Source organism: Hydra viridissima, unplaced genomic scaffold (assembly GCF_058129835.1).
Source record: "Hydra viridissima isolate aposymbiotic clone 2 unplaced genomic scaffold, HvirCarnegie_v1 scaffold_9, whole genome shotgun sequence".
NCBI lineage: Eukaryota > Metazoa > Cnidaria > Hydrozoa > Anthoathecata > Hydridae > Hydra > Hydra viridissima.
Window position 1 is genome coordinate 3,000,001 of NW_028324308.1, and position 26,415 is coordinate 3,026,415.

General features: G+C 28.6%; 2 protein-coding genes across 6 annotated transcripts in view; one reads left to right on the top strand and one right to left on the bottom strand.

The window, feature by feature from the left end:
* LOC145185660 (uncharacterized) overlaps nucleotides 1–3,557 on the bottom strand; it is a 9,844-nt gene extending 6,287 nt beyond the window's left edge. For both annotated transcript variants that reach the window (XM_080061631.2, XM_090098424.1), the window contains exons 1-2: nucleotides 2,387–3,557; nucleotides 1–1,296 (exon numbers count right to left, since the gene is read on the bottom strand). The exon at nucleotides 1–1,296 is cut by the window's left edge and continues 201 nt beyond it. In XM_080061631.2, coding sequence (XP_079917757.2) covers nucleotides 866–1,296; nucleotides 2,387–3,254 — 1,299 coding nt within the window. In that variant the 5' untranslated portion in view covers nucleotides 3,255–3,557 and the 3' untranslated portion in view covers nucleotides 1–865. The remainder of the gene's footprint in view (nucleotides 1,297–2,386) is intronic.
* Nucleotides 3,558–8,817: 5,260 nt separating this feature from the next.
* Nucleotides 8,818–22,725, top strand: LOC145185460 (thioredoxin domain-containing protein 6-like). 4 transcript variants are annotated; one of them, XR_016455571.1, is made up of 20 exons: nucleotides 8,818–8,903; nucleotides 9,866–9,923; nucleotides 10,224–10,327; nucleotides 11,040–11,111; nucleotides 11,210–11,326; nucleotides 11,689–11,764; nucleotides 11,962–11,997; nucleotides 12,161–12,240; nucleotides 12,866–12,993; nucleotides 13,125–13,250; nucleotides 16,951–17,289; nucleotides 17,395–17,487; nucleotides 17,885–17,926; nucleotides 18,380–18,531; nucleotides 18,640–18,784; nucleotides 19,244–19,351; nucleotides 20,072–20,184; nucleotides 20,630–20,717; nucleotides 20,845–20,874; nucleotides 21,075–21,149. XR_016455571.1 is itself a non-coding variant. In XM_090097562.1 (20 exons), exons 1-20 carry the CDS (start codon nucleotides 8,862–8,864, stop codon nucleotides 22,563–22,565), a joined length of 2,568 nt encoding a protein of 855 aa, XP_089953688.1. In that variant the 5' UTR covers nucleotides 8,821–8,861; the 3' UTR covers nucleotides 22,566–22,725. The 4 variants fall into 4 exon arrangements, 3 of the variants coding, with proteins under 3 accessions (XP_089953688.1, XP_089953690.1, XP_089953689.1); XM_090097562.1 differs by lacking the exon at nucleotides 20,630–20,717 and adding an exon at nucleotides 21,934–22,725 and having other exon boundaries at nucleotides 8,821–8,903; XM_090097564.1 differs by lacking the exons at nucleotides 8,818–8,903; nucleotides 20,630–20,717 and adding exons at nucleotides 8,995–9,752; nucleotides 21,934–22,725.
* The last annotated feature ends 3,690 nt before the right edge of the window (nucleotides 22,726–26,415 follow it).

Below are 26,415 nucleotides of genomic sequence, written 5' to 3' on the forward strand. Positions count from 1 at the left end.
AGTAGAGGATATTAGATTCACACTGAGATCACATAACATGCTTAAAGTAACATTAAAAAATAGCTTCTAGACGTTTATTCCGGTTAACAACCGATGATAAACTGATATAAACCTGATGATAAACTAAAAACCAGAAAAGCCAACTATTAAAAAAAAAAACTTTCACAGTAATTCTTTTCATATTAGCCATAAAAATTGATTATTATGAAAGAAGAAATAATAAAATCACTGTCAAAATAATTCCAGCCAGTCTCATTTAAATTTACACTTAAATTACATAATGAATGTATGCATGAGAAGAGAGTAAATGCAATTTTACAAAGTTTTATAAAGTTTACGAAAAAAAAAATAAAGTAATTACATCTTTCGTAATAACAAACATAAATATTAACTTTTCTGATTAATTTTTCAACGTCTTAATGCATTATTTAAATGTCATTTGTCCGTTTGAAATTCATTTTAAATTTTAAAATAATTATAATTATAAAAACACATAAAATTAAAAAATATGTTACATAATAAATAGCTAAACCATTAAAAAAAAAAAAAAAAAAAAAAAGAAGTTATTTGGTACGATTTAACGCTAATCTTAACGCGTTTTTTTTTTAATCCAAGAAAAAAGCGTTTATGAAATTTTATACCAAAAAGAAAACCTCTGGTTATCGAATAGGGAAACTTTAGATTTTAACGAAAATGTTACAAAAGGAATGGGCGTCTCTAAACCTCATACATATTCCTACACAAGGGAAATATGTACACTGTATATTATATATACATAATTTATATGTAATATGTATAAATAAAATTAAAAAAAAAAATCTTTAAAATAGGAAAACGAAAAACATAATATAAACCAAGTACATTTTTACCAAACAGAAGGGTGATTTTTCCCATGTTTTTGATACATGCTTCCACTTTTTTCTGCAAGAGATCTTTCATCTTCCTCTTCCTCTTCTGACTCAGCAATTTGGTAAATTGTTCTTCCATTTTTTTCCTTAAAAAGTATGGGGCGTTCCTCCAGCTTCACTTCTACTGGTTTTAACTGCTGATAGTAACAATTTTTTACACATGTGTACCCAACACCCATCAACAACAAACACCCGAGTGCAGGTAAAAGGAAAAACAAGATTGCTGAATGGTTACTACAGCTGTGATGGAACCACTTGTCTGGACATTCACTTGAAATAAGAGATGAGTCAATGAATGGATGACAAAGCTTGGTTTTATCACACCAATAACAATCATCAGATTCTGTACAAGTTAAACAAGAGACTCTTGTCCTGCAAGATCCCTCAACTAAAATATTAAAATATTTTATTAATCCATATCTCTACTAAATATATATTGACATAATCCCATAGAGAGATTAGCAATAAATAAAAATAAAGATTTCAAACTTGCATCCTGGTCTGTATATTCCCTATTATTATAGCAAATAAATCATTTGTACATAACAAGATTTAAAATATTTTAGTATCTGATAGTCATTTTCTATACTGCAGAAATGCATAAAAACTCCATACTAAATTCTGTATTAAATTAGTTTATCCCTTAACGGATATATTATAATGCTGAAATAAAAGAAATATCTGAGCATTTTATTGCATACAATTGCTAATTAAAAAATATGAAACCCATAAAACATTTAATTAATTTGAAAGCTTTTGCAATTGAGATCACTATATTTAACATTTCTTTGATTTTTTTTGCTAGAACAATTACATAACAACATCAAAGGAAATAATCTGCATTAGAGTGACTTTCTAACAAATTAATCAAGTAAAAATAAAGTATTTGTTAAAGAAAGTAACATTTTTTATTAAAAATTAATAAGAAAATATCCCTTTTTCAGTATAAATGTTTACAATAAATCCAATAAAAGTTATGAAAAATTAAATCTATGATAAAAATAAATTAATAAATATCAGAATGTTAATCTTACACCTTTTTTGTATTATTATTAAATAATATATTAATATTATATAATAATAATATGAGTATATACATATATATAAAAAATTTCATATATATGTATATACTCATTATATAATAATATTAATATAGCATAATTAAATGCAAACTATTATTGAGTTAATACTTGTCATCTTGTTTGAACTGAAAAATTTCCCACTTAGTAAATAACCCCAATTTACTTTTTAATCATACTTGTATCATGTATAATGTGTGTGTACACACTTACACACACACACACACACACACACACACACACACACGCACACACACACACACACACGCACACACACACACACACACACACACACACACACACACACACACACACACACACACACATATATATATATATAATAGATGATATATATAACACCTAAATATAATACATAAGTATAAATCTATAACTTGATACCTTGGACAACCTTTTTAACTGTATAAAAACTTGGATCGCATTCACTTCTTTTAAATTCTATTTTGTTTATGCAACTTTTTAATATATCACACCATACACAAACAGAAGATTCACAATGGTAATTTTCTAAATGAGAACACTCTTGTGAATGATGTAGATATAAATTCGTGGTAGAATTTTTATAAATCAATTCATTGTTGCTTTTCAATAAACTAGTGATATTTAAAGATACTGTTTCATTTTTCTTTACTAGATTTGCTGACAAATTGTTTTGCTCATCCACACTAGATTTGCTGTTAATCTGGTTTAAATGCTTTTCACTTTTAGTTTCTGACATAAATGGTTTCACAGAAGGCTTTGAGAAGTTGAGTTTGACTAACTCATTTAATTCTTCTTTGTTTGCGTTATTATTCAATGAGTGAAGTCTTTTCAACAAATTTAGAAGATTTAAAAGAATTCCTTTTTCTTTCATTTCACTATAGTTAAATGTTTCACTAATTTCATCGTAATTGCAAACGCCATCTTTATAGACATGCTGACCTTGACATTCATAAACTGCCTTTTGATCAATTAAAGCATAACATTCCCCATTTGAATTTTTCCTTGATCTTCCACACCAAAAGCAAGCTGCTAACTCTATACATTTTTTACATGAGGTACTAGCAACAAACGAACACATTTCTGAGAGTTTGGCTTCTGAAATTTCAAAATTACCCCCGGGGTTAAAATTATTACCATTTGATTCTGATTCTGTTATAGACGATTTTGCGTGATATCCATATACATTGAGAAATCCCATTAGAATAATTAAAAAAACACTCTCTTTTTTTATTTTCCTCGAAAAAATCCAACCAAACCACCAAAACATGATGTAGCCAAATACACCACAAAATAACTAAATAAAATTTTTTGATAAAAAAGAAACTATATGCTTATATTGAGCAACATGATGACAAACATAGTTCACGTAAACTGCACTGAAAGTGAGATATATTACATCCCACAGGGATCAAAAGCAGCTGCTCCTCTTCAACATTTTGAACATGTTGTTTTGATTCGCCAGCCTTTGTTTTGCGATTCTGTAAAATAGACATTAGATTACGGATGTCGTTTAATCCACAAAGGACGGAATCTTGTACATTTTTTTGTTCCTGCGAATAAAAAGTGTCGTAAAAAATGCCAATTCAACGATATATATTCCGCTTCTAATGAGTATTTGTGTTCCATTAAAAAAAAAAAAAGTGAATATTTAAAAAACTAATTTTCTTTTAAAAAAAAAATTAAAAAAGAATCGTTTTTTTTTTTTTAACAAATAATTTTATGAAAATTTTACAAAATTTTCATAAAATTATTTATGTTAAAAAAACAAAACTTCATTTTTAAAATACTTTAAAACGTAAGATAAAATAAACACTTTAAAGGTCAGAATTCAAGTCAAAGACATAAAGTAATTTCTGCTTAAAACTAATTTATTCATAGTATTGGTCCAAAAACTACTAAGAGAAACTAAATTGTATTTTTTGAATCGGTAGATGTCTTAAAGATCTTAATAAAAAATGTACATAACTTTCCAAGGTTTGGAATCTTAATCCAATCTAGATCCCAAGATCGTTTTTAGTAAACGTTTCAGCTTAACAATGCAACTGCGTCTCAAAACTTGTCATAATCTTTAAGATAATTTAGGCGCAAAATTAATTAATAATGTTGATTGGCATATAATCGAACAGCTTGTTTATTCTTTCATATTAGAAGTATGATCAATACCCCTTAAATGAATAGCTCACGCAAGTCAAAACCTCACTGTATAAACATATCTTTCAAGCAGCAAATGAAAGAACAACGAAGCAATTTTCATGTATGAAACTCTGAATTAGTGAAGCTCATTTTCATGAATTATCGGTCTTGTTCTCAGATTTAATCATATCTATGCACGCACACACACACACACGCACGCACGCGCGCACGCATACACACACATACAAAAACACACTATTTTGTTTGAAAAATAGATATTATATTTTACTTTGCCTAGCATTGGAAACATAAAACTATCCTTATGCTAAACTAAAGCTTTTCGGTTATCGGTTTTATTTTAACTAACTTTGGCTTACTAAGCATAAATTATTTACTCGTAGTTTACAAAAGTTCAATTTATTTCTACGATCTCATATTTTTCGTCTGTCGCAGTTGATGATTATTTCCCAAAAAAACTTTAAACAATTGTAGTCAGCATGGATTTTTTTAAATAAGAAGCAATTTTTATCTTTGAGTTCGAACAAAGTACTCTGTCTAAGGAAAATGCAGTTTACGATTGAATTTAGTGTCAATTAATAAATCACACGAGTTCGTTCGAATAAAATAATTCGAATAGTTCGAATAAAACCCCCGGACAACTTTTCTGGTAAATCTACGAAAGCACAGCATCTGTAGTAAACTTAAGACAAAAAAGAAAGATTTTATAAAAAATTACGCATGCTGAGTTTAAAATACTTTTAACCTCAAGGTACCCAACTTGGTTCTTGCCGTTATTAAATTTCAATTTGTTTATACAGATCATTCGCATGTCGGAATTAAAAAGTTTAACTTATCATGCCTGTAGAGTAGTTTAAGCTGTTATTAAACTTTATTAAGTTTAACGCGGCTAAATTAGTTAAAGGCGTTAACTTGGTTAAGACTGTTATTCTTGATATTTTTTTGCATTCCGTAAAGCATTGAATTCATAAACGTATATCTAGAAAAGAGTTAATGAGACTCATTCATTTTGTCATTAAAACCGTAGTAAATCTTAAAACTTCAAAACAAAGCAATGATTTTAATTTAACGTTGCGATCTTTCATTAAAAACTGGTAATTTAATCATTATATAGAAAACCTATTTACAAAAAGCAATTTTTCCTTGTAAATGTTTCCATATTTAAAAGAGAGAAAGCGCAATAAAATAATAAATTTTACTTTTTGAAAAGAAATTTTAAGTACAAAAAAAAAGTAAGTGCTGTTAGCGTACGCTTGCGTAAACATAACGGGAGGGGAAAATCATTAAATATTACTAAAGTTTTACGTATGACGCGTTTAAATAGGTCAGTATAATGTGTTAAAGTTTATTCAAAATAGGATAAAATGAGAATCAATGAAGATGTAGACTTAACTTTAGTTTTGTTTGAAAAAGAAATTGTGTTTAGATAAATTATTCATCAAAATATTATATTGAAACATAATTTTATTAAAAATATTTATGGAATAACATTTAAAAAGTAAAGCAATCAAAATTAGATTAACCCAAAACGTGCGCATCATAAAAAAACAGACTAATTAGTATTTAAAAGTCCTTTTGTCCTTTATTTTGCTAACTACTCATTAATTTAGCATCGAGTTGTTTGGAACTCTTGTTTCATAAGTTTTCTAGCGCTTGTTTCAGACTATGTACCAATTCAAGCGAGTTATGAACAATTCTTTATCCAGCTAAATCATGAAACTTGTGCTTTTCTATTTAGAAAAAAAAAACAATCGAATGTGCCAGGTTTGTGGGCCTCAATTTGTTTGGACTGACATCATACGCTTCAATCAATCAGCATATCTGGTGATGGTCAAGTGTCTCTTTGAATTTGCTTTTTCAAATAATCCACAAACTTATTCCATTTAAGTTAAAGTAACCACGATAATCAAAGCATTCACCACGCAGAATTGGAACCACAAAGCAATTAGTTTATTTTCCAGATTTAATTTTTTTTTTTATAAGAACCTTTCTTTTTTTTTGTTTTTCATTTCGAATTTTCATTACAAATAATTTTTTTTTTCTTGAACTAAATAATTCTCTCCTTACACCTTCTTAATCTTTTGAGATCTCTGGGAGTCAGACTCAAAAAATAAAAACCAAAACGTTTCTTATTTTAAGAAATATACTTTTCATGATATTTGTCAAAGAGACTTCACTTATTGCTCAGTTTTTTCGCACCATGCAAAACTTTTCAAATCCTCTCAAGTCTTCTTAAAACCTCATAAAAATCCGTAAATGTGATTCATTTTGTCAAAATTGACATTGTTAACAAATTTCCTATTGCAAATAAACTAATACAAGTTATTATTAACAGTTGTTTTGAGAAGAGGATGAATGAAAAATCAATTTAAAACTTTGCACATCCATTCCTTTTTTATCACATTTTCCGGTATGTGGTTTATTTACACCTCCCAAAACTTGAATTACAAAAAAAATTATTGAGTTAACATCAAAATCACATATTTTAGTTGCACAGAAATATTCACTAATCGCGTTTACATGATTACTTTATTATGAGTAACGGTTTGAAGATTAAAAGAATTTAAATTCTAATGCGCCAAATTTTATCTTAAAACCGTAATGTATAACAGCCTTGTATACAAAGGTATATTAGCCTCGTACACAAAACTTGATTAAAGTTACTGCGTCAAACAAAAAAACGTTTTATCACTAAAAATTAAACCTTGGTTTATAGAGCTTGTATTAACTTTATCTAATTATCAAAAAAAAGTAGGAGTTTTTTTTAAACAAGTGACTGACCACACTAAACACATGGGTAAAACAGAACCACAATCTATTTTTCCTAACACAATATATATAAAAATGCTTGGGGTAAAAAGATAATTGAAAAGAAAATGACATTAAATTTTGTGATGTTCAGAGATATTTCTCTCAAGATCCACAATATGGATAATGGTCACTTTTATAATGGTCATATAATGGTCACTTTTCAAAACAATCGTGATATATATGGTAATGCGTAAAGATCATCCTAAAAATTATTTTTATTATTAAGATGAAGTGATGAACCGGGGAACTTGAGTCAGAGCTATGAAAATTGTACCTAGGAAAGCAACAAGCCGTGATATAGTCTTCCTAACTTTATATGAATTTGTAATCTTAATGATGATTCTTTTTTTATGGATTTATTACTTTCGTTGAAAAATTTTTATTTTTGCTAAAATTTGCTTTTAGCATCAAAATTATTCGTTTTTTCTACAATATTCTTACGTGTATGATTTAAGGTACACTTTGTGGCCCAAATACAACCTTCATTTATAAAATAACATTATGTCTTCAGAAGCTCGTGCAATAAAAAGCGCACAATCGGCTTTACTAAGGTCACCTCGAAAAGTAAAGAAAGTGAAGAAAGTGATCAAACAATTTGCAGAAAGAGTTAGAATTCTGCTTGCCACAAACACAAATCGCAAAAAATGAAATTCTAGAGTTTTACAACTACAAAGACGTATTTCGATAGGTTCCAGATATAAAGAGTTTTTTGAAAAATGGAGAAAAAATACAAAAATTTTAAATACTGGACCAAAGTAACCGCCAGGTTCATAAGCACGAAAACGTTTATAGAAAAATTGGTTTATAGAAAAAAAGTCTTCTGAAAAGGAAATGAAGTGTAGCATATTTTAGATAAAAAAATATATTTAAAAAAGTGTAATAAAGATTTAATAATCTGCTGACTTTCTTTGGAAATATTAATTTTAGCACAGGAAACTATTAGAAGCTGTGTGTCAGTAGGGGGGTAAATATCTCATTCTCTTTACTTTTGCTTTTTTACATTTTATAATGAATTTTATAATAAGCTTTTATAAGGAGCAGCTGCGCCAGTCTTCTTACTCTTGATAAGAAAATCGCACTCAAACCTGCAGCCAGCTTATTTTACATTTTTTGCAGATGTTTAGTCTCACAGCTATAACTCCACCAATTTTGTTGCCAATCCCATAATATCGGTATTTGAATTAATTTCTTTTCAAGGCTAATTATTTGTAATTATTTAGAAATTTTTAAAGAAAATGTATTTTATTTTACTTAAGCTATTCCCTTCATTTCAACATACGATATTAATGGAGAATCTACATTGAGACCATAGTTGACTGCATGAATCTATTGGTAGACGTGCTGATTAATCGAAGTAAATGGCGGGAGTTCCAACAAGGTCCCACCCTATATATTGTTAGCACAGTCAAGGAATGGATTGAAAAACACAAAATCAACTTAACGACAAGCGATCACCAGGTTTGAATTTCATCGAGCTTTTTTGGGCAATGACGAATAAATATATTAGTCAAGCACTTCCCATCTTTAACAGGGAACCTTTAAAGAAGCACTGAAAGTGCATATTCATATCCAGAGTTTGATATGGAAGGCAAACGTCCATCCTATTAAAGTTTCATACACACCCATCTAATGTAAAATCTTGGATACGCCCCGTACATGTTTTTTTTCGTTCGTTTTTGTTCTTTCTAAAAGAAAATCTCGTGAAATCTTTAAATTTGCTAGTTAAAGTTAACATGTAAGTAAAAGCAGTTTAAAACCGCAACGAAATTCAACTTTATAGACAAAAATAAAACTCTTCCTCTTCCTTGACATTTAAATTCTACTTAAAAATCAGAAGAAACCGCGAAAACTTTTCAAAAACATTCGAATAGCCAATAGAGAATTCGAACTGTCTGGTTGTTTTCGATAGATTATGGCTGTCCGTATCGGAGGAAAACAAATTGCAGCTTTTCAAGTATATTACATTAAAAGAGTTATTTACTAGTTTATATCTTTTTCTTTTGAAACGTCAATAAAAAGATATCTTAAAGTATCTCTTATCTATTGTTTACTAACACTAAGTAGCACTAAGTAGGGGTGGGAGTTGAGGTTAGTTTTAGTCTAACTAAAACTAGTCAACTAACTTTTTAGCGTAACTAAACTTAGTCGACTAACTTTTTAGTGTAACTAAAATTAGTCGACTAACCTTTTAGTCTAACCAAAAATAGTTGACTAAAACAAGATTTAGTGCTAAAAAAAACAATTGAATAACCAATACCATGAAATTATATAAACATAACATGAATTATGACAAATAAATCAATTTAAAGACATTCATCAAAAAAATTTTTTTTTTTAAAATAACTCTCTTCAATTATAAACCCCTCTAGCTACCAATTTATTCTGGCATAAGCCAAAGGCTTCTTGTCTGTTGCTCATGTAAACAAATTTTCTACGAAATTATTATAAAGCATGAAGTGGATAAAATAATGGGCAAGTACCTAGTTAGATATAGGTATCTAGATATAAAATGGTAAAAAAACCAAAGAATGAGAGTTTACAGGTAAGTAAAAGTTTAATGCAAAATGCATGTAAATCCAATTGAAACTTAAAATTTTAAATGGTAAGGCTAATGTGCAGGACTTATGATAAGTAACAAAAAAAATCAAGATTAGATTTAATCTAAAAGGTGATAAGTTATTGGGATTATTGCACATTGAGTTATTTTTTATTTTAAATTTTTTATTTTTAAACATGCATCATATACAAGATTACAGATAACAAGATAAATAACTGTTTCAATCTCGTTTTAGTAACTTGATAGGTAAGAAGTTTGAAAATAAGTTAAAATTGTAAGAAAACCTTTAAAAAGTGTATTTGCAATAATACTGTAAATAACATTGTAAATAAAGTATGTTATAAAATAAATTTTTTCAGATTGAGGTGAAATCAGCTGAAGAATGGGATAGTTTAATGCAAAAACCTGGTCTAATAGGTATGAGTTAGGAAGTCAATATACATGGCTAAGAATAAAATTCTTAAATCTAGGTTGTTAATTCTTAGTTTTTCTGGGTGATCTATGACCTCTATAACTCCTTATTTCCAGTAATTATTGCATGATGGCAACAAAACTACAATAGTTTGATAATAATGGGCTTTAGATAATCTAACCAATTATTCTAATATTGGTATTAGAATATTTTAACATTGAATGATATTTGATCCCTGATACTCATATTTTTATATATATTCTCTAATATATATGATTATTTTTTGAAATATTTGTTTGCTACAGTAATTGATGTTTATGCAGCTTGGTGTGGTCCATGTAAATCAATTATCAACACTTTTAAAAGAATTAAAATTGATTGCAGTGATGAGCTCCTTAATTTTGCTATTGTAAGTATAAAGAAAAAGTTTTTCAATTTTCAATGCTGGAAAACAACAACAAACATTAAGAATCTCAGGTTTATTATAGTAAAAGTTTTGCTAATATCTAGTCAAAATTTAAATCTCACTAAGGCTGAATTAAATTGCATTCATAGTATCAAATCTGTAAAATGTTAGAAATTAACCTTTAATTTACATAGAATCAGATGATGGAAATAAAAAAGAAAGAAAGAAACTCATATTGTATATATACACACACACACACACACACACACACACACACACACACACACACACACACACACACACACACACACACACACACACAGAGAGAGAGAGAGAGAGAGAGAGAGAGAGAGAGAGAGAGAGAGAGAGAGAGAGAGAGAGAGAGAGAATGGCTGTTTCATTGTAAAAAATATTTAAAAAAAAAAAAACCAACTCAATTTATAGCTTTAAATTACTTGTTCTGTTTAAATCATTGAAATTGAGTTGTTTTTTTTTAAAAAAAATTGATATAAAAATTTATTTCCTAAATGAAAAAATAAATATTGGGAGAAGACTTCTTTTGTTTTTTTGTTTTAATTATTTTTACTCCTGTGTTCATGAAGATTTTTAAGTGTTTGTAAAAATTTAATCATCTAAAAAATTTAGTTAACTAACTGCTAAAATAAATTTTTATATTATTAAGATTTATGGTCACAGTTATAAATGTATGATTTAGGCTCAAAGTGATGGTATTGAAGCTCTAAAAGATTATAGTGGAAAATCACAGCCAACATTTTTGTTCTATGGGGTATTTAATTCCTTAATAGGATTTTTCATATAAATGCCTATAGTAGAAAGATACTTATTTTCTAAAAACAATCATAGTTTCTATGTACCTTTTTTTAGAGTGGTCATTTGGTAGATGTTGTGCATGGATGTGATGGTCCTCTTCTTACTAAAACAATTTTGTCTCTCCTAAAGCGAGAGCATGACATTTTAAGTGGCACTATTCAACCGGAAACTGTGAGTTCTGCTAATTCAAAGATTTCATCAAACCTTCTAGATGCAAATTCTTGAGTCAAAGTTTTTTATTTAGTTAGGTTTAAGTATGGTTATAGGAGGTTATAGTATAAGTATGTGGTCTGTTAACCATCTGAAGATATAATTATGTGGCCTGTTGGTCATCTAAAAATATAAGTATGTGCAAGACTTTAGAAATTAATTCCAGATTTAAGTGATAAAAGTGCTCCTTAAAATGTTTTGTGCTGATTTACTTTCTTAAATTTATATAAAATTTAACTAAAGGTTATAAGGTTACATTTAACTTTTATCTTAAGCAGATGATTTTAACTTACAATTGTCACTAATAAAAACTTTTGCTTCAGTTAATTAAAAAAACAATCTCAAACAAAGAAGAAGAAAGAGATGAAGAAAAACCAGATCCTGAAGAAGAACGTTTAGGTGAAATTTTTTTCTTAAATATTATCATAAAAAGACTAATATTTAAATGTAAAAGTCAGAATACAAATCCTTTTACTGATAGTGATTTTCATGTTAGTTTGATTTTTGTTTTAAGAAATTAGAATTTTAATTTAACATTTATTTTTATTATTTATTTCTATTTATTCAAAATGCATTACATCACTTGTTACTTTTAGCTAAAAGCATGTCAAGAAGACTTTTCAAGACCAAAGGTTATAAATATTTTTAATGATTGATGGGTTTAAACAAAAACAAACAAAAAAAAATTCTCTCTACTCGCTATTTCTATAGAAAATCCTATTTAATTTATGGGTCTAATTTCAATATTTATTACACCCTTTAATTACAGTTATCTAATGTTTTGAATATCTTCAGCTGTTACAAAAAGATTTGCTGTAGCAATCATCAAGCCTGATATTGTTAAAGCAGGTGCTGTGGAAAATATTCTTAAAGAGGTAGGCTTATGTTAAAACTGCCTGCTATAATTTGCTAAACATTGGTAAATATGTTGATGTGCTTAGAAATTTGAAACTTTTTGAATAAAACTGTTTATTAAGGATCTTTCAAAACTTGAAAAAATTTTCATTTTATTTCAAGTTTGATACAATTGGAATGTTTGATATGTTAATCACTCAAATTCCAGAATTTTATAAATTTTTATAATAGATTCAAATTTCAGAATCTTATGAATCTTTATAGTTTCTGTCTAAAATTTTAAAAGCAGGAAAGAAAAAGTAGAAAACAAAACAAAAACTGATTAAATTTTCCCATAAGTTTCAACAACATTGGATAAGCTAGTTTTACAATATTAAACAATTTTATCAGGTTAATTTATTTGTTATTTTAGCAAATGTTAGTGATAGCCTGAAAATTGAAGTAGTTTATTATGAAAGTTTGAAATTGAACTAGTTTATTATTTTTAAATAGAACCTTTTTTTTTTCTTTTTACTTAAAAAGCCTTTACTGCTTTCATTTGTTTTTCTTTTAAATTTTTTATTATTTTCTTAAAGTTTCATTTTTTTCCTACAATTTTATAATTATATTACAAAGTTTGTTTTTTTTGTTTTTTTAATTCTCTAGATTATGGACTCTGGTTTAGAAATATTAAAGCAAGAGGAAAAGCTATTGACATGTGAAATGGCTGCTGAGTTTTATAAGCAAAATGAAAAGAGTCAGCATTTCAAGAGTTTGATAGAGTTTATGTCGAGGTAAAGAATGATATTTGTATTGATTTTCTATTTCTGTATTAAATTGATAAAGTAATCAATTGCCTTATTAATGAGCATTACCATTAAGTAAAAAAAAAATTTTGTTTTGTTTAAAATATTCTCTTTTTTAGTGGTCCTTGTATAATCTTATTAGTTTCAAAGCCTGGTAATGAAGTTGATGAAAATTTTATTCCTGAATTTCTTAATCTGATTGGTCCGACTGATATTAATCTTGCCAAAGTGACAGCACCAAACAGGTTTTGTAATGATTTTTTTCAAATACCAATATGCTTTTGACATTAAATCAATTTCATATATCAACATGTATTTAGATCTTTTAATTTATTGAATGTGACTAACTGATATTGATGAAAACTACATGTACTAATGTATGTTTTATTTGGGAGAAAAATTTTTAAGCTTCTCTGAAGAAGTTATAGCTATGATTTTCAAAAAAAGAAATTTATGTCAATAAAATTTAAATAGAAGTAAAATCTCTTATGTTGCAGAAAATCTGTTTTAAGTATGATAGTAAAAAATTTACACAACTTAGAATTGCAGTTAGAGTGATTGTTATTGACAAGATTTTTTAATGTTTTACTTTTTGCTATAAAAACACTCCCTGAAATATTATAAGTAAATTGCATTATGTTTAGAGGTAGCTCAATGCACCAAAAGTTTTGTTGTGAAAAACGCATCCAATTATGTGGCTTCTGACACTGGAAACATGTAAAATTGTTTAGAAAACTATGAACTGTATTGTGACAATATACAATTTTACATTCATTATAATACTGAAAAACCCAAAATTAATGTATATGAACAAAGGACAAAGCTAAAATGACTTATTGCTGATACAGTAAGTTATTTTAGCTGTGTCCTTTGACCAACTACTGAAAGTCATTTCATCAAATGTTCATTAAACTAAGAGATATCACTAGCAAGAGTACTTTTACGACAATCTGGAATTTTTTTTCTGATGCTGCTCAATGACCTGCATCAGAAATTGAAGTTGATCTTCATCTCAAGTCAGCAACCTATTGTATTCTTGAATAGGAGCAACTCTGTGCTCAGCATAATCATTTATGACTTTGAGTCTATGAATAACAGTTGATGCTTCTTGGTAATCTGCTCTATTGTGCCACTCTTCTGGATCAACACTGAGAAACTCTTGTGACAAATTCAGTCCCTCAAGTAGTCGTACTGAGTATTTACTGACAAAGTCTGACAATGTTTTTTCAAGAACTAACTTTCAGTTTTCAGGAACTGATTTTTATCTGTTATGGTGGATCTTCATGTCCCTTTTCCCTCATCACAGATACTATTTGTTGTTTGACTGCAATGTCCACTCCAGAAATTAAGTTATACCATGACAGCAAGCTCCTCTAACAAATACTAAAGATTGTTACTGAGTTTCTTTGCAGCTGCCTTTGAGATGAGCAAATTTGTGTTTTCCATCTTTAGAAGTTCCAGGTCATTTCATGGTGCATTTGAAGGATGTGCTGTTGTGATCCATGCCTTGAGGTAAAAGCTAACTGCAAACAGGTAAAAATCTTTCTAATCTTTCTGTTCACAGGTACTGAATTTGAATTGACTGTGAAACATGAATATCTTCAAAAATACAACACCTCTGCCATCTACCTAGCATGATGATTATCTTCAGGTAAATTGAACCAAATTCCGTGAAGTGGTCTGCCTCCCAGGAAGATGGTTGTTGGTTTGAGAATTTCTTGATAATCATCTTGAGATTGATATTCCTGCAGTTGAATGGCAACAAAGTTCAAAATGTCATCATTTGTCTTGTCGAAGATCTTTGAATTTGATTAATTTGCTAATACCTGGTTCAAACTGTTCAACATGGGAAATTCCAATTTTTAAGGTTTAAGTGGGACTTAAACCTTAAAAATTAGAGTTTTGAACCTGATGAAGACCCCAAGCTTGTCTCAAAAGCTGCCCCAACCAGATGTTCCATTATGTGGTGGCATTAAGCAAGTGACAGCAAATCTTTGCCTAGCTACTGCTGGAGAAGTGTGCATACTCTGCTTATCAGGCCTGTATTGGAGCTGAGCATGTCAAAAACATGCCACACACATTACAAGCTATATCCCAGTTTACCAGTGCCTCATAAACAGCTTTGATAGTATCTTAGCAACAGTTAGCAGCTTTGTAATGTTCTGTTCAGAGACCAACACCATGTCAACATGTTCTTTATTAGTCAGCACCTGCAGCAGTTTGCCATCCCAATAGACTACTAATGGGATATCGGGCTTGAAATTTACTTTCTCTTTGCCATATTAGATCTTAACTGCTGGTGCTGAATATGTGCCAGGTGGCTTATTTCTACACCCATGATTGGTCACCATGTATGCTTGTACATACATGGTGACCAATCTTGAAGTCATAGAAATCATGATTCCTCTCTTTTTCACAGGAAGCTTTATTTCTGCTTCTGCAACTACACACTCATCAGTGTCATGACAGCTGTTATCACTACCTGATTCTGAACTAGAAAAAGATTTCAGACTCACAACTTCATTGCTTCTTTCTCACATATACTCTATGCACAAATTTCTTCTTGTATAGCGCTCTTTCTTTCTACTGCCTGTTTCTCTCTTTCATGCAATTTGTTGTTACATCTTACCATATAACCTCTGTGTCTTTTTACTATTTGTGCAAGATGAAAGAATCACATGCAAGATTGAACAAATCATCTAGTTTCTCAACAAATGCACATTGATTAGATTTTTGTGTGGAAGATGCTCAACCTTTATCTTCTTTAGCAGCCTCCACTGCTCAAGTAGCTTTTCTACCTTGTTTTAGCAATTTTGAAAGTCATTGGATTCAGTGGGATTCTTGCTTTTTGTCAGAAGGCTGAGGTCTCCTTTAGAGCTGCAGCAGATGCCTTGCATATGGTTTGCTGCTGTTCTATATGAAGATATAAGAAATAGCCAAGAACTTGCCGCAATGATGACAATTGTCCGCCAGTTATTACATCAACAAATTTATCAAAGGAGACTTTTGATTGGCTACATGTCACTGACATGTTTTGTTTGAAACTGAAACAAATAAGCATTTATGTATCAGATGTATGTCAACCAGTGGCTGTTTTATTCAGTAAGTGTTTTTGTGACATGCAGATCAAACATTTAGATGTATGTTTGCTTTTGAGCTTACTTACTACTACGTTACTTTAATTCAGCAAACAGCAAATGAATGTCTCGAGTGGGGTGTATTCCCTGATGTGATACAAGTTATATATTATATTCTGTAATCTATAGTAATCTAATAAAGTTTAAAGTACAACATGACAAATAAAATGAATAAAGAATGAAAATACCAACCTTTTTTGCTGTATCTTGAGACCACTGAAAAAAAGAACTCAATCTTAGCAGAAAAATTGAACATGGTAGCCATTAAATAATAGCAGATTCTGAATCATGCCAAAACTCAGTAAATAAGTAAGTCCCAATGTTCACTGCTGCTAGTAGCACAGTATAGAAAACAGATCTACTATATATATAAGTTTGTACATACATAAATTGTTGGAGTAACCCATCGGGGCTATTAAATTATGGCATGCAAGACTTTAGAAGCTGTGAGCCACCCCTAAATGTTATTGCATTACAGTTTCTTTTTACAGTTTTTTTTTTTGTGTGTGTTTTTATATCAAAATGAATTATTTTAGTGTTAAGACTTTAACTTTTTGTAACTTACATAAATAATGACCACCCTAGCTGCAGTGTGTAAATGAGTATATTTTGAGTACACCACTGATATCTTTTAGATTTTTGTTAAACTCCACTATCAAATTTTCTTTTGACTATTTTTGAGAATGAAAGAAATTTTAATTGTTTTTTGTCCTTATTAAGATTTAACTGCTTTAGAAGAAATTTTATTGAGTATATGTCTGTATTCATCAACCTTAATTTGATAGCAAATTTTACAAATTGTATGTAGTTTACGAGCAAAATATGGAACTGATGTGATCCAAAATGCAATACATAGCAGTGACTCAGATGAAAGTGCTTTACGGGAGTTGGCATTTTTCTTTCCTGATTTTAATTTTGCAGCTCTTCCATATTCTAGCAATAAGAGCATTAAACAAAGAACATTAGCACTAATTTGTCCTAATGCTTACAAAAAACATAAGGTGTCAATTCTAAATCTAGTAAAAGAATCTGGATTTACAATTGCAATGCATAAAGAAATTCAATTCACACGCACTCAAGCAGAACAGTTTTATGAAAGGCAAAAATTCAAGGATTACTATGAAACTCTTATCACCACTATGACCAGGTAACAGTATGTTTTGCCTATAATACATAACATTTGAGCAAAGCTATTAAATAAAGAGTACTAAATGTTTTCATTTCTATAACTAAAGTCTTATTCATCTCATAGTGGACCTTCTTTCGCACTTTGTCTTGAACGTGAAGATGCTATCCAGACATGGAGAAAAATGATAGGTCCAAATTTGATAGATAAAGCATATAGGTTAGTAAAGTTTATTGTAAAATATCTATTAACAAACTTTTTTCTCCTACTGTTAAATAGTCTTTAATTTGTAATGCCATGTTATTTTTAGCATTAAACATTTTAAAAGTTTTTCAAAATGAAAAATAAGTCCTGGTAAAATTACATAATTTTAACCATAAAATTGTATGTAAGGGATTTTTATATTTAAAAATATCTAAATATAAGATTTATGATAAGTTTTTAAATGTTTTTTTCTTTGTTTTAATTTCAACCAGTAGAAAGGAAACTCCAAAAAGTGCATAATTGTAATGAAATTTTATGTTTAAAATATTTTTATAATTATATGAAAACAATCTTTTTTTTTTTTTTTTTAATTTTTTTTAATAGCTGGTTATTCTTACTTGTTTTTTTGTAGTGACAAAGCAAAGAGTACAGAAAATGGCAATGATTCAATAAGGTGTTTATCTTTCTTTGAATATTTATTATACTATCTAACAGTGTTTCATTTTATGATTAAATCTTGCCTTCAACCAAAAGATAACTCATTGTTATTTTTTGGTTAAAAAAATACATCGTTTTAGACATGGAGTTAATGTGCTTTAACAAATACTTTTTGGATTTAAAAGTTTTGGTGCCCATATTTCATTTATCTTGTGTATTGTGTTGTTTAATCAGCCAAATACATCGCTCTTTGGTATAATTCATATTTCTTTGATGAAGAGTCATCAGAGTTTAACAAGATCAAACTGTGAAATGGCTCTTAATTTGGTGTTAGTTTGTATGTAAAAGAACTATTTACATTTGTTTATATTTCATACAAAATAATTAAATTAGCACTTGAAATAATTTAGTAAATTATTGATAAAAATATAACTTTAACAAATTGATTAAAGATACTGAATATTTTCAGCTTGTGTGAGAAATTTGCAGAATCTGGTGACATCATTAATCCTTTTCATGGATCAGAATCTGAGTCATGTGTTGTTCGTGAAATGAACATTTTATTTCCTGTTGAAAACACTGTAGCAGTTATCAAACCTGATCAAACTAATGAAGTAAAAGGTGAAGTCTTAATTGAAATTTTTAATTTCTCCGTTTTTTTGGGTGTTTTATTTTTAAAGCTGATTTGATGTGCAAAAGTTAACAAAAAACTGTAAATGTTTTTTATAGAAGCCATTATCAATAAGTTCAAAGCAGCAGGTTTCATTATATGTATGCAAAAAGAAGTCAACCTAACAAAGGAAATGGCTGCAATTTTTTACAAAGAGCATGAAGGAGAAGAATTTTTTGATAACCTAACAGATTATATGAGTAGGTAAGTACAGGGCATTGCAGCAAAATATGCTCAAACTTTAATGTGTTATAATTTGTAAGGTATCATGTTGGCTATGTAATACCAATAAATTTGTGTAATACATTTGTGCATTATTTCTTTTTCACGTTCTTGTAGCTGTGCAAAATTTGCTGCAGCAGTTTGGTTTAGTATTCACTTATTCTAATTTTTTCTTTAAGAAATAAGATTAACATAACTTTTATATTAAAATCACATTTTTAAAAAAACTTTTCATTTAAATTCTGTGGCATAATTAATGAGATTTTTTTGTTTTTTTTTAAGTTCTATTTAATTTAGTAAATTTATTTTTAGTTGAAAAATTCTAGTATTTAAACAAAATTTTATTTTTTTAAATATTTAAAATATTTTTTATTATTTTTAACAAATTTTTAAAAAAATTCAAGATCTCTTGATCAACTTTTTTATTTTATTTCATTCTAGTGGTCCGTCCCACTTCTTTATATTATCAAAGCAGGATGCAGTTTCTGAATTTCAAAGACTGATGGGACCAACTCAACCTAGTGAAGCAAAGGAAAAGTTTCCTGATTCGTATGTTTTTCAACCTGAAATTTGTTTGCTTAAAATTATTAGGTTGTCTCTTTTTGTATCCTGTATAAAAAGATTTATAATCAACCATCAATATTTTAAATATAACGAGTAAAATGAGTAAAAGAATTTTTTGTTCTACTTTGGTGAAAAGTCTAGATCAGTATTTGTTTTGTTTGTTATTTGTTCATGATACCACATAAAGTAATAGCAAGAAGCCTCCTTTTTCTTGTTCTTCTACTTGCTCATCTTCTCTATCTCCCCTCCTCCCCCATCTACCTATTTTTTATATAGACATCTTAAACTAATCTTTTTGTACTTATTGAATTTCAGAATACCCACATGTATTTTAATGTTTTATATTAGCTCTAGTCAACACAAGATGGAAGTTTTGCATTTATTACATCCTAAAATTTTTTTTTGCTAGTGGGTTTTCTTCCCCTAAACGTATAGTACTTGAAATTTAAGTCGTCAAGTTATGACTACCCTGATATATATTTATATATATTAGAGTATTCATTTTTTGACGACATGATTCAATAAATCAGAGAGTCCTAAATTTATTTCGTTATTTATTTATATAATTGTAATATATATATATATATATATATATATATATATATATATATATATATATATATATATATATATATATATATATATATACACATACATATACATATACATATATATACTATATTTATATACATATATATACTTAAGTTTACGAGCTCAATTCGCTAAAGATGAAATCAAGAACGCTGTACACGGAAGCTCGAGTGTATCAAAAGCCCGTGACGTCATCGAAAGATTTTTTCCAGAATTCAAAACTGAAGGTAATATTAACAAATAAAGTCCTTTAAGTTGATCTTATTCGTATTTTGTGTTTTAATCGTACAAAAAAAAAATAAATCACACAGTTGCAGAGGGGGTTTCGAATTGAGCTTAGATATAATTTTACACAAGGTTACAGTTTTGTATTCTTCTAAATTTTTTCATGGCTTTTGTGATATTTATAGCTTTCCTTTTTTGTTGTGAATTCCATTTAGTTTTTCAATTTAAAAATGTTCAATAAAATTCCAAGATCAACCGTCGAAAATCTAATAAATATTGCAACCTTCCAATTGTGTTCACGAAAACGCAATCTGCTCCGTTTGATTTCAAAGACTTCATTAATTTTCGCATCATAAAACATTTGCATAGAACACTCTTTTTCTATTTCTCTATTAATTTGCTCCTCAATTTGCTCAATAAAATAAATTATTAAGTTTTTTATCGTAGTTTTGTTAATTATTTCTCCACGAGTTACGTTTTAACTCTGGTGCGCGAACAAACATGGGTCTGAAACTATGTGTTACGAAAAATAAAGGTAAAAAGATGCCAATAAATTCCTTCTTTTAAAATTTTGGGTATTAAAAATAATCCTTAAGTATTTTGCTTTTGTTTTTGTTTTTTTTTTCTGTTTTTTTTTTTTTTTTTGTTTTTTTTTTTTTCAGAAATTGCAGACGGCATTGATCCGAAGGAAGGTTCGGATATTTTTTTAGTCTATTTTTCATTTTTTCTATATATATTTTTGCCGTTATATTCTTTTAAAAATGTTAAGCTAACTTTTCGATTTTTGCGACTTTTTTTTTTTTTCGTCAATAATTTTTGTCTCTACTTTGCTTCTTATAAAATTAACAAATCGGTTTTCAACGCAAATTCTACTTGTTTCATTATATAAAAGGAGTCCAGAAGAACGAAAATTCAACAAATCATCAAAATGGCGAGATTGAGAAATCGGAGAGCGCTGTGAACAACGGTAAATTACCTGTCTTTCACTACTAAGGTTTTATTTTTTATTGTTGATAATATTATTAATTATTATTGTCAGTTATTATTATTACTACTATTTACTATCATTACTGCTTCTACTACTAATACTACTATGATTTTTATTTTATTATTATTTATTGTTGTTGTTGTTGTTGTTGTTGTTGTTGTTACTATTATTATTATTATTATTGTTGTTGTTGTTGTTGTTGTTGTTGTTGTTGTTGTTGTTGTTATTATTACTGTTGTTATTATTATCATTATTATTATTACTATTACTATTATTATTATTATTATTATTATTATTATTATTATTATTATTATTGTTATTATTATTATTATTATTATTATTATTATTATTGTTATTATTGTAGTTTATTACTATTTATTTTTATTTATACTTATTATTTTACTGTTTCTAACACTTTTAGTGTTATTTCAGCTTTGTTTTTGTTATTATTTTGTTTTCCTTTGACGAACTTGATAATTTTAAATTACGAGTTTCAAGCTGTTCGAACATCTGCGTCTTTTATGCACAGACAAGAAAGTGTTAATTCTTATTTGACAAAAAATAAAATAATAAAAGATAATAAAAAATAGGTTATTTTAACAATAGCCTATTATCTTAAAAAGTTCGAATGCGATAAACGTCTGATTATCATTCGCGATAAATGTCTGATAATCGGCATGCTCGTTAAAGCAGAACTATGTATAAGCTATTGTATAAACTATATGCACAAATTTTTCATTTTATCAACTATATCCTTCTTTAGATAATGAGGGGAGTAATACACCCAATGCAATTGAAGTACCTGCAAGTGATGATGTATTTGAGCCGGCGAATACAGCTGAAGATCCAATAGAATCTGGAGCCAACTTGGGAGAAAATATTGCCAACAAAGATAGCGAGATACACAATGTCTCTGAGTCAAAAGATAATACGATTGAGCAGGAAACAGACGAGGCAAATAATGAAAATGGTTTCAAATCAGAGTCTATTTGCGAAACGTCAAATGTGATTGATGCCACGAGTCCGGAAGATTCCGGTGAATGCTCGAGCAGCAAAGTAGTAGCTGAAAACATTACAGATAGCGATGAAAACTATGTAACTGACAATTCAAATAGCAACGATGACGCCAATAATACTGATGACGGAAGTAGTTCTGCGATTACTAATCCGCCCGTTGACGCTAAAGCTATTTCTTTGCCTGATGTGGAGGAGTCCATTATTAGTAAAAGAAAATCAAGTGATGATGTTTTGAAAATTGATAAAAATGAATTGAGTAACGAGTTCTCAGTGACTGAAATCGAAGACAATATGGAAGCAGCATTAGAAACAGACAGTTTAATGGGAAGTGACTCCAAAGTTGAAACCAACGTTAAAGCGCTGTTGTCTGAAGATTAAGCTTTTTGTAGATGATTTTAATATTCTCTAAGAAAAAGTTAGATTCCATTACATTCCATTAGGTGTTCTTTTTAAAATATATTTTTATTATCTTTATTATGTTTATTTGCTTTAAAAATGTAGATTTATTTAATTTCACTGGAAATTCCCTAACAACCCATTACTGATTGTTTTTTATTTTTTGTGTTTTTTTGTTTGTTTGTTTTTTCGTAGACCGTTAAAACTGAAACATTTCTTTTCTGTAAAAATAAACAAAACTTTGTTGCTGATTTAAAAAAACGACTATCTCTTGCTAACTCTTACACCATGCAGACACTTTTTTTTTCCCAAATTGTTAAAGTGTCACTAGTAATCTTGTGTTGTAGTAGCTTATTAAATTTAGTTCTTATAGATAGAATCTAATTGGACTTAATATATATATGGTGGGTCCCAATAATTTAAGAATAAGCAAAGTGAAACGTACGGTTGTTAATCATGTTACTCGTGTTAGCCGCACTTAATCGTTTTATCATAATTTTACTATAAATTGCTTAACTTGCTGGGAAAATTAAGAAAATACAATTTTTTTTTTTTAAATTAGAGTTGGTGCTAATGATAAGTAGTGGCATTTCTGATTTTTTTTTTTTTTTTTTTTTTTCGAAAAACAATTTTTTTTTGTTCTTCGCCTTTTTAAATGATCGCTTTCGTTTGCTCAAATCTGGATAACATCGGTCCTCTCTGGTTGCTGATATCTCTGGCATTATATCTACTTGAGAGATAACAATTTTTTAAACATTGGTGACTCATTCAAGGCAAAAGTCGATTTAAATGACGAACCGCTACAAACCAGTCTTTTTTAAAAAAAGCTAGAGAGCACACCAGAATTACCACGGGAACAGTTGGATTTCTCAAATGCTTCAAAATAGAAGTTAAATAGTTTGGAATTATGTTTTTGAGTTGCAAACCCTTTAAATTTTGTGGGAAAATTACCGTTTACTTTTTCATAAAAACATAAGAAATCGATAAGTGTCATGTTCGTGCATAAAAATATAAAAAATGTCATGATAAAGGTGTCTGTGCGCGTGTGCTAAATGTATATGTCTGTGCCTCATTATAATTCGAAAACAATTGCCATATGGTTTTCCATATGGTACAACATATTTTTTTCTGTATCTTTATAATAATTTTTCTGAAATAAGTTGTTTGATGAAAGGTTGTCCTAATAACTAAACAAAAATATTTATTTTGCAGAAGAAGTTGTCACTAATATTTATATCATTGATAGAGAAAATATCCGTAACAAAAAAAACAAGGCAATAGCGATAACATAAAAAATACTTATTTTACGTCTCTTGCGTTTTACTGTAAAACTCGTGGACTTCCTTTCCAAACCTCTATCTAAAATTGGACTCCACCTCAACTTTGTTGACCAAAAAAATGACAAATGCAACGTCTCAGTATTTTTACCAAGTTTAAAAATAAAAATTAATCTTTATAGCCAAAAGAGAAAATGATATTTAAAGTTTTATAGTATTTTGTACTATTTAGTCTGTACTTCTTGCGCTATTGATCGCACTTGGAGCCCATAATGGTCAAAAACGGCTCGTATGACGAACTTAGTCAAAAAAAAAATTTTTTTCTTTGAAATGGCAAGTTTAGGAATTTTTTTTTTTTTTTTAAATTATTAAAAATCTTTTACAAATAATTTGTAAAGATTTAAATATCGAATAAATCGACAAAAAAAATTAACAGTTTTTTTTGTCGAACAGTTTTTTTAGTAAATTTAACACTCTTAAAAATGATTAAGTTTTAAATTAATAAATGATTGAGAGAAAGGGTTTCCTAGCAAAAAGCTGTTAAAAGTTGTAAATATTTATTATGAACAAATATATTCAAAGTAAATACAACCATTTTTTGAACTTTTCGAATATTTTGATACTTAAAAATGAGAAACTTTTAGCTTTCTGCAAGGTCAAGAGGAGTCAATCAAAGATCCAAAAAAAAAGTAATCATGATAATAGTATTCAGTATGCAGAATCACATTAAAATTGTTTTTAGTAGCACAAATATCTTTCTCATGTAAAAAAAAAAACGAAAACAAACAATTATTTTGTAAAAATATGAACTTTTTTCTTTCGAAAATTATAGTAAAAAAAATTTTGTAACGATATCCAACTCTACACTCCTACTCTACACAAAATCTTAAAGTCTGACCGTGAAATCATTGAAAATTGTGGGCTTCCTATTAGTCTTACCAATGAAGAGGCTGGAGAAGGAAAAAATAAGGAATGGATCGCATTCCAAGAATGTCATTGCGACTCTTTTCGTATCAACTTTACTATTGCAAAACTTAATGTTTCATAATGGATAAAGCAAATACAAATATAATTTCATGGAGATTGGACAGAAAATTTTGTATTTATTGAAAAAGAAAATAAATCAGTTTGTTTAACTTGAATTTGAGGTGATTTTGAAAAATTTCGTGGATACACCTCAAATTCAACCCAATTTATTGATGTCTGCCACTATTTTGACCTTCTTAGGCAGTTTTTACTTCATACTTGCCCAAAATTTTTCAAATGGTTTAAAAAGATATTAAAAACTTTAAAATTAATTTTAGTGTAGAAAAAGACATTGAAAAAATGAACCGTTTATTTTTTTAGCAAAATAGTGTGTCGGGTTTTGCTCTAATAGTCCCTCAACTCCATAACATCTAGAAAAATTTAAACACGCCACCTCTGTGTGTTTAAACAATTATTTCATAGTTATACAACTAGAGTTAGTATCGATAGGCTCTCAACAAGAATGCAACATTTTGATACCGTATATCGATTAGGGGAGACCGAGTTGGCTACAGGGGTAAGTTGACACACTGCGTTTAACTTTGAAATTTTCCACTAGAAATTTCCAAAATTCACATAGAACCTTCCCACTTAACTAATTCATCTTTCAGGACTATAAGCGCATGCGCATAGAAGTTATAGCGATTTTTGTGTTTTTTTACTAATTTTGTAACTTTTGTAACTATATTACTATTTCAATTTTAAAAAGCAATAGCATTAGCTACAAGTAAACTCGAATAGATGTAGGTGTTGTATGGTTCACTCCAACAAGTCACATTTTGTGTTTCTCAATATTTTGCGTTTTTGGGGATTTATAAGCCATTTTGTGAGCGAAAAGCTTTTGGGGTTTTAGGTTTATAGAAGAAAAGTCTATTCGATCGACTTAAGGGCAATAAAAGTTAATGTCAAAAAATATTGTTGGACAAAAATTATCAAGAGTTTTCATAAAAAAGATGCGTTTGAAATAGATGCTTAATGTTGCTAAACTTGTCTCTTTTTACATGGTGTGCCAACTTACCCTGAGAGTATAGGCAGCTTACCTTACTTGTTACCGGGGGTACTTGTTAACGGGGTTACTTGTTACCGGGGTTACTTGTTACCGGGGGTACTTGTTACCGGGGTTACTTGTTGCCGATGTTACTTGTTGTCTGGATACTTTTTTTTTTGCATCAAATGAGGGCATCGCGGATGTCATAGTGGATTAAAACAGTAATTATACATGATTTGTTAGCTGTTAAATATACTTTGATATAAATAACCACAAAATACGATTGGTTGAGTTTATTTACTTCATTATAAATAATGTAAATTATGTAAGTTTGGAGGAATTAATTAGATATTATATACATGTTATTATAATTAATTAGGAAACAGATATTTCTCTAAAAAAGAAGATATTTCTAAAAACAAAAGCAAAATAATAGAGTTCTTGCTAGGTTATGTTAAATTTTAACCAGGAAAAAAAACTGCAAATTGACAGAAAAACTTTTAATTGAAATAACTTTTAATCAAGTTTAACAAAAAGGCTG

Bases quoted from the DNA above. Each gene is read 5' to 3' on its own strand.
- LOC145185460 (XM_090097562.1), top strand. From the start codon at position 8,862: ATGGCTGTCCGTATCGGAGGAAAACAAATTGCAGCTTTTCAA. The intron at 17,488-17,884 runs GTTAGTAAAGTT...GTTTTTTTGTAG, and splicing joins TTGATAGATAAAGCATATAG to TGACAAAGCAAAGAGTACAG. The intron at 20,875-21,074 runs GTTCGGATATTT...ATTATATAAAAG, and splicing joins CGGCATTGATCCGAAGGAAG to GAGTCCAGAAGAACGAAAAT.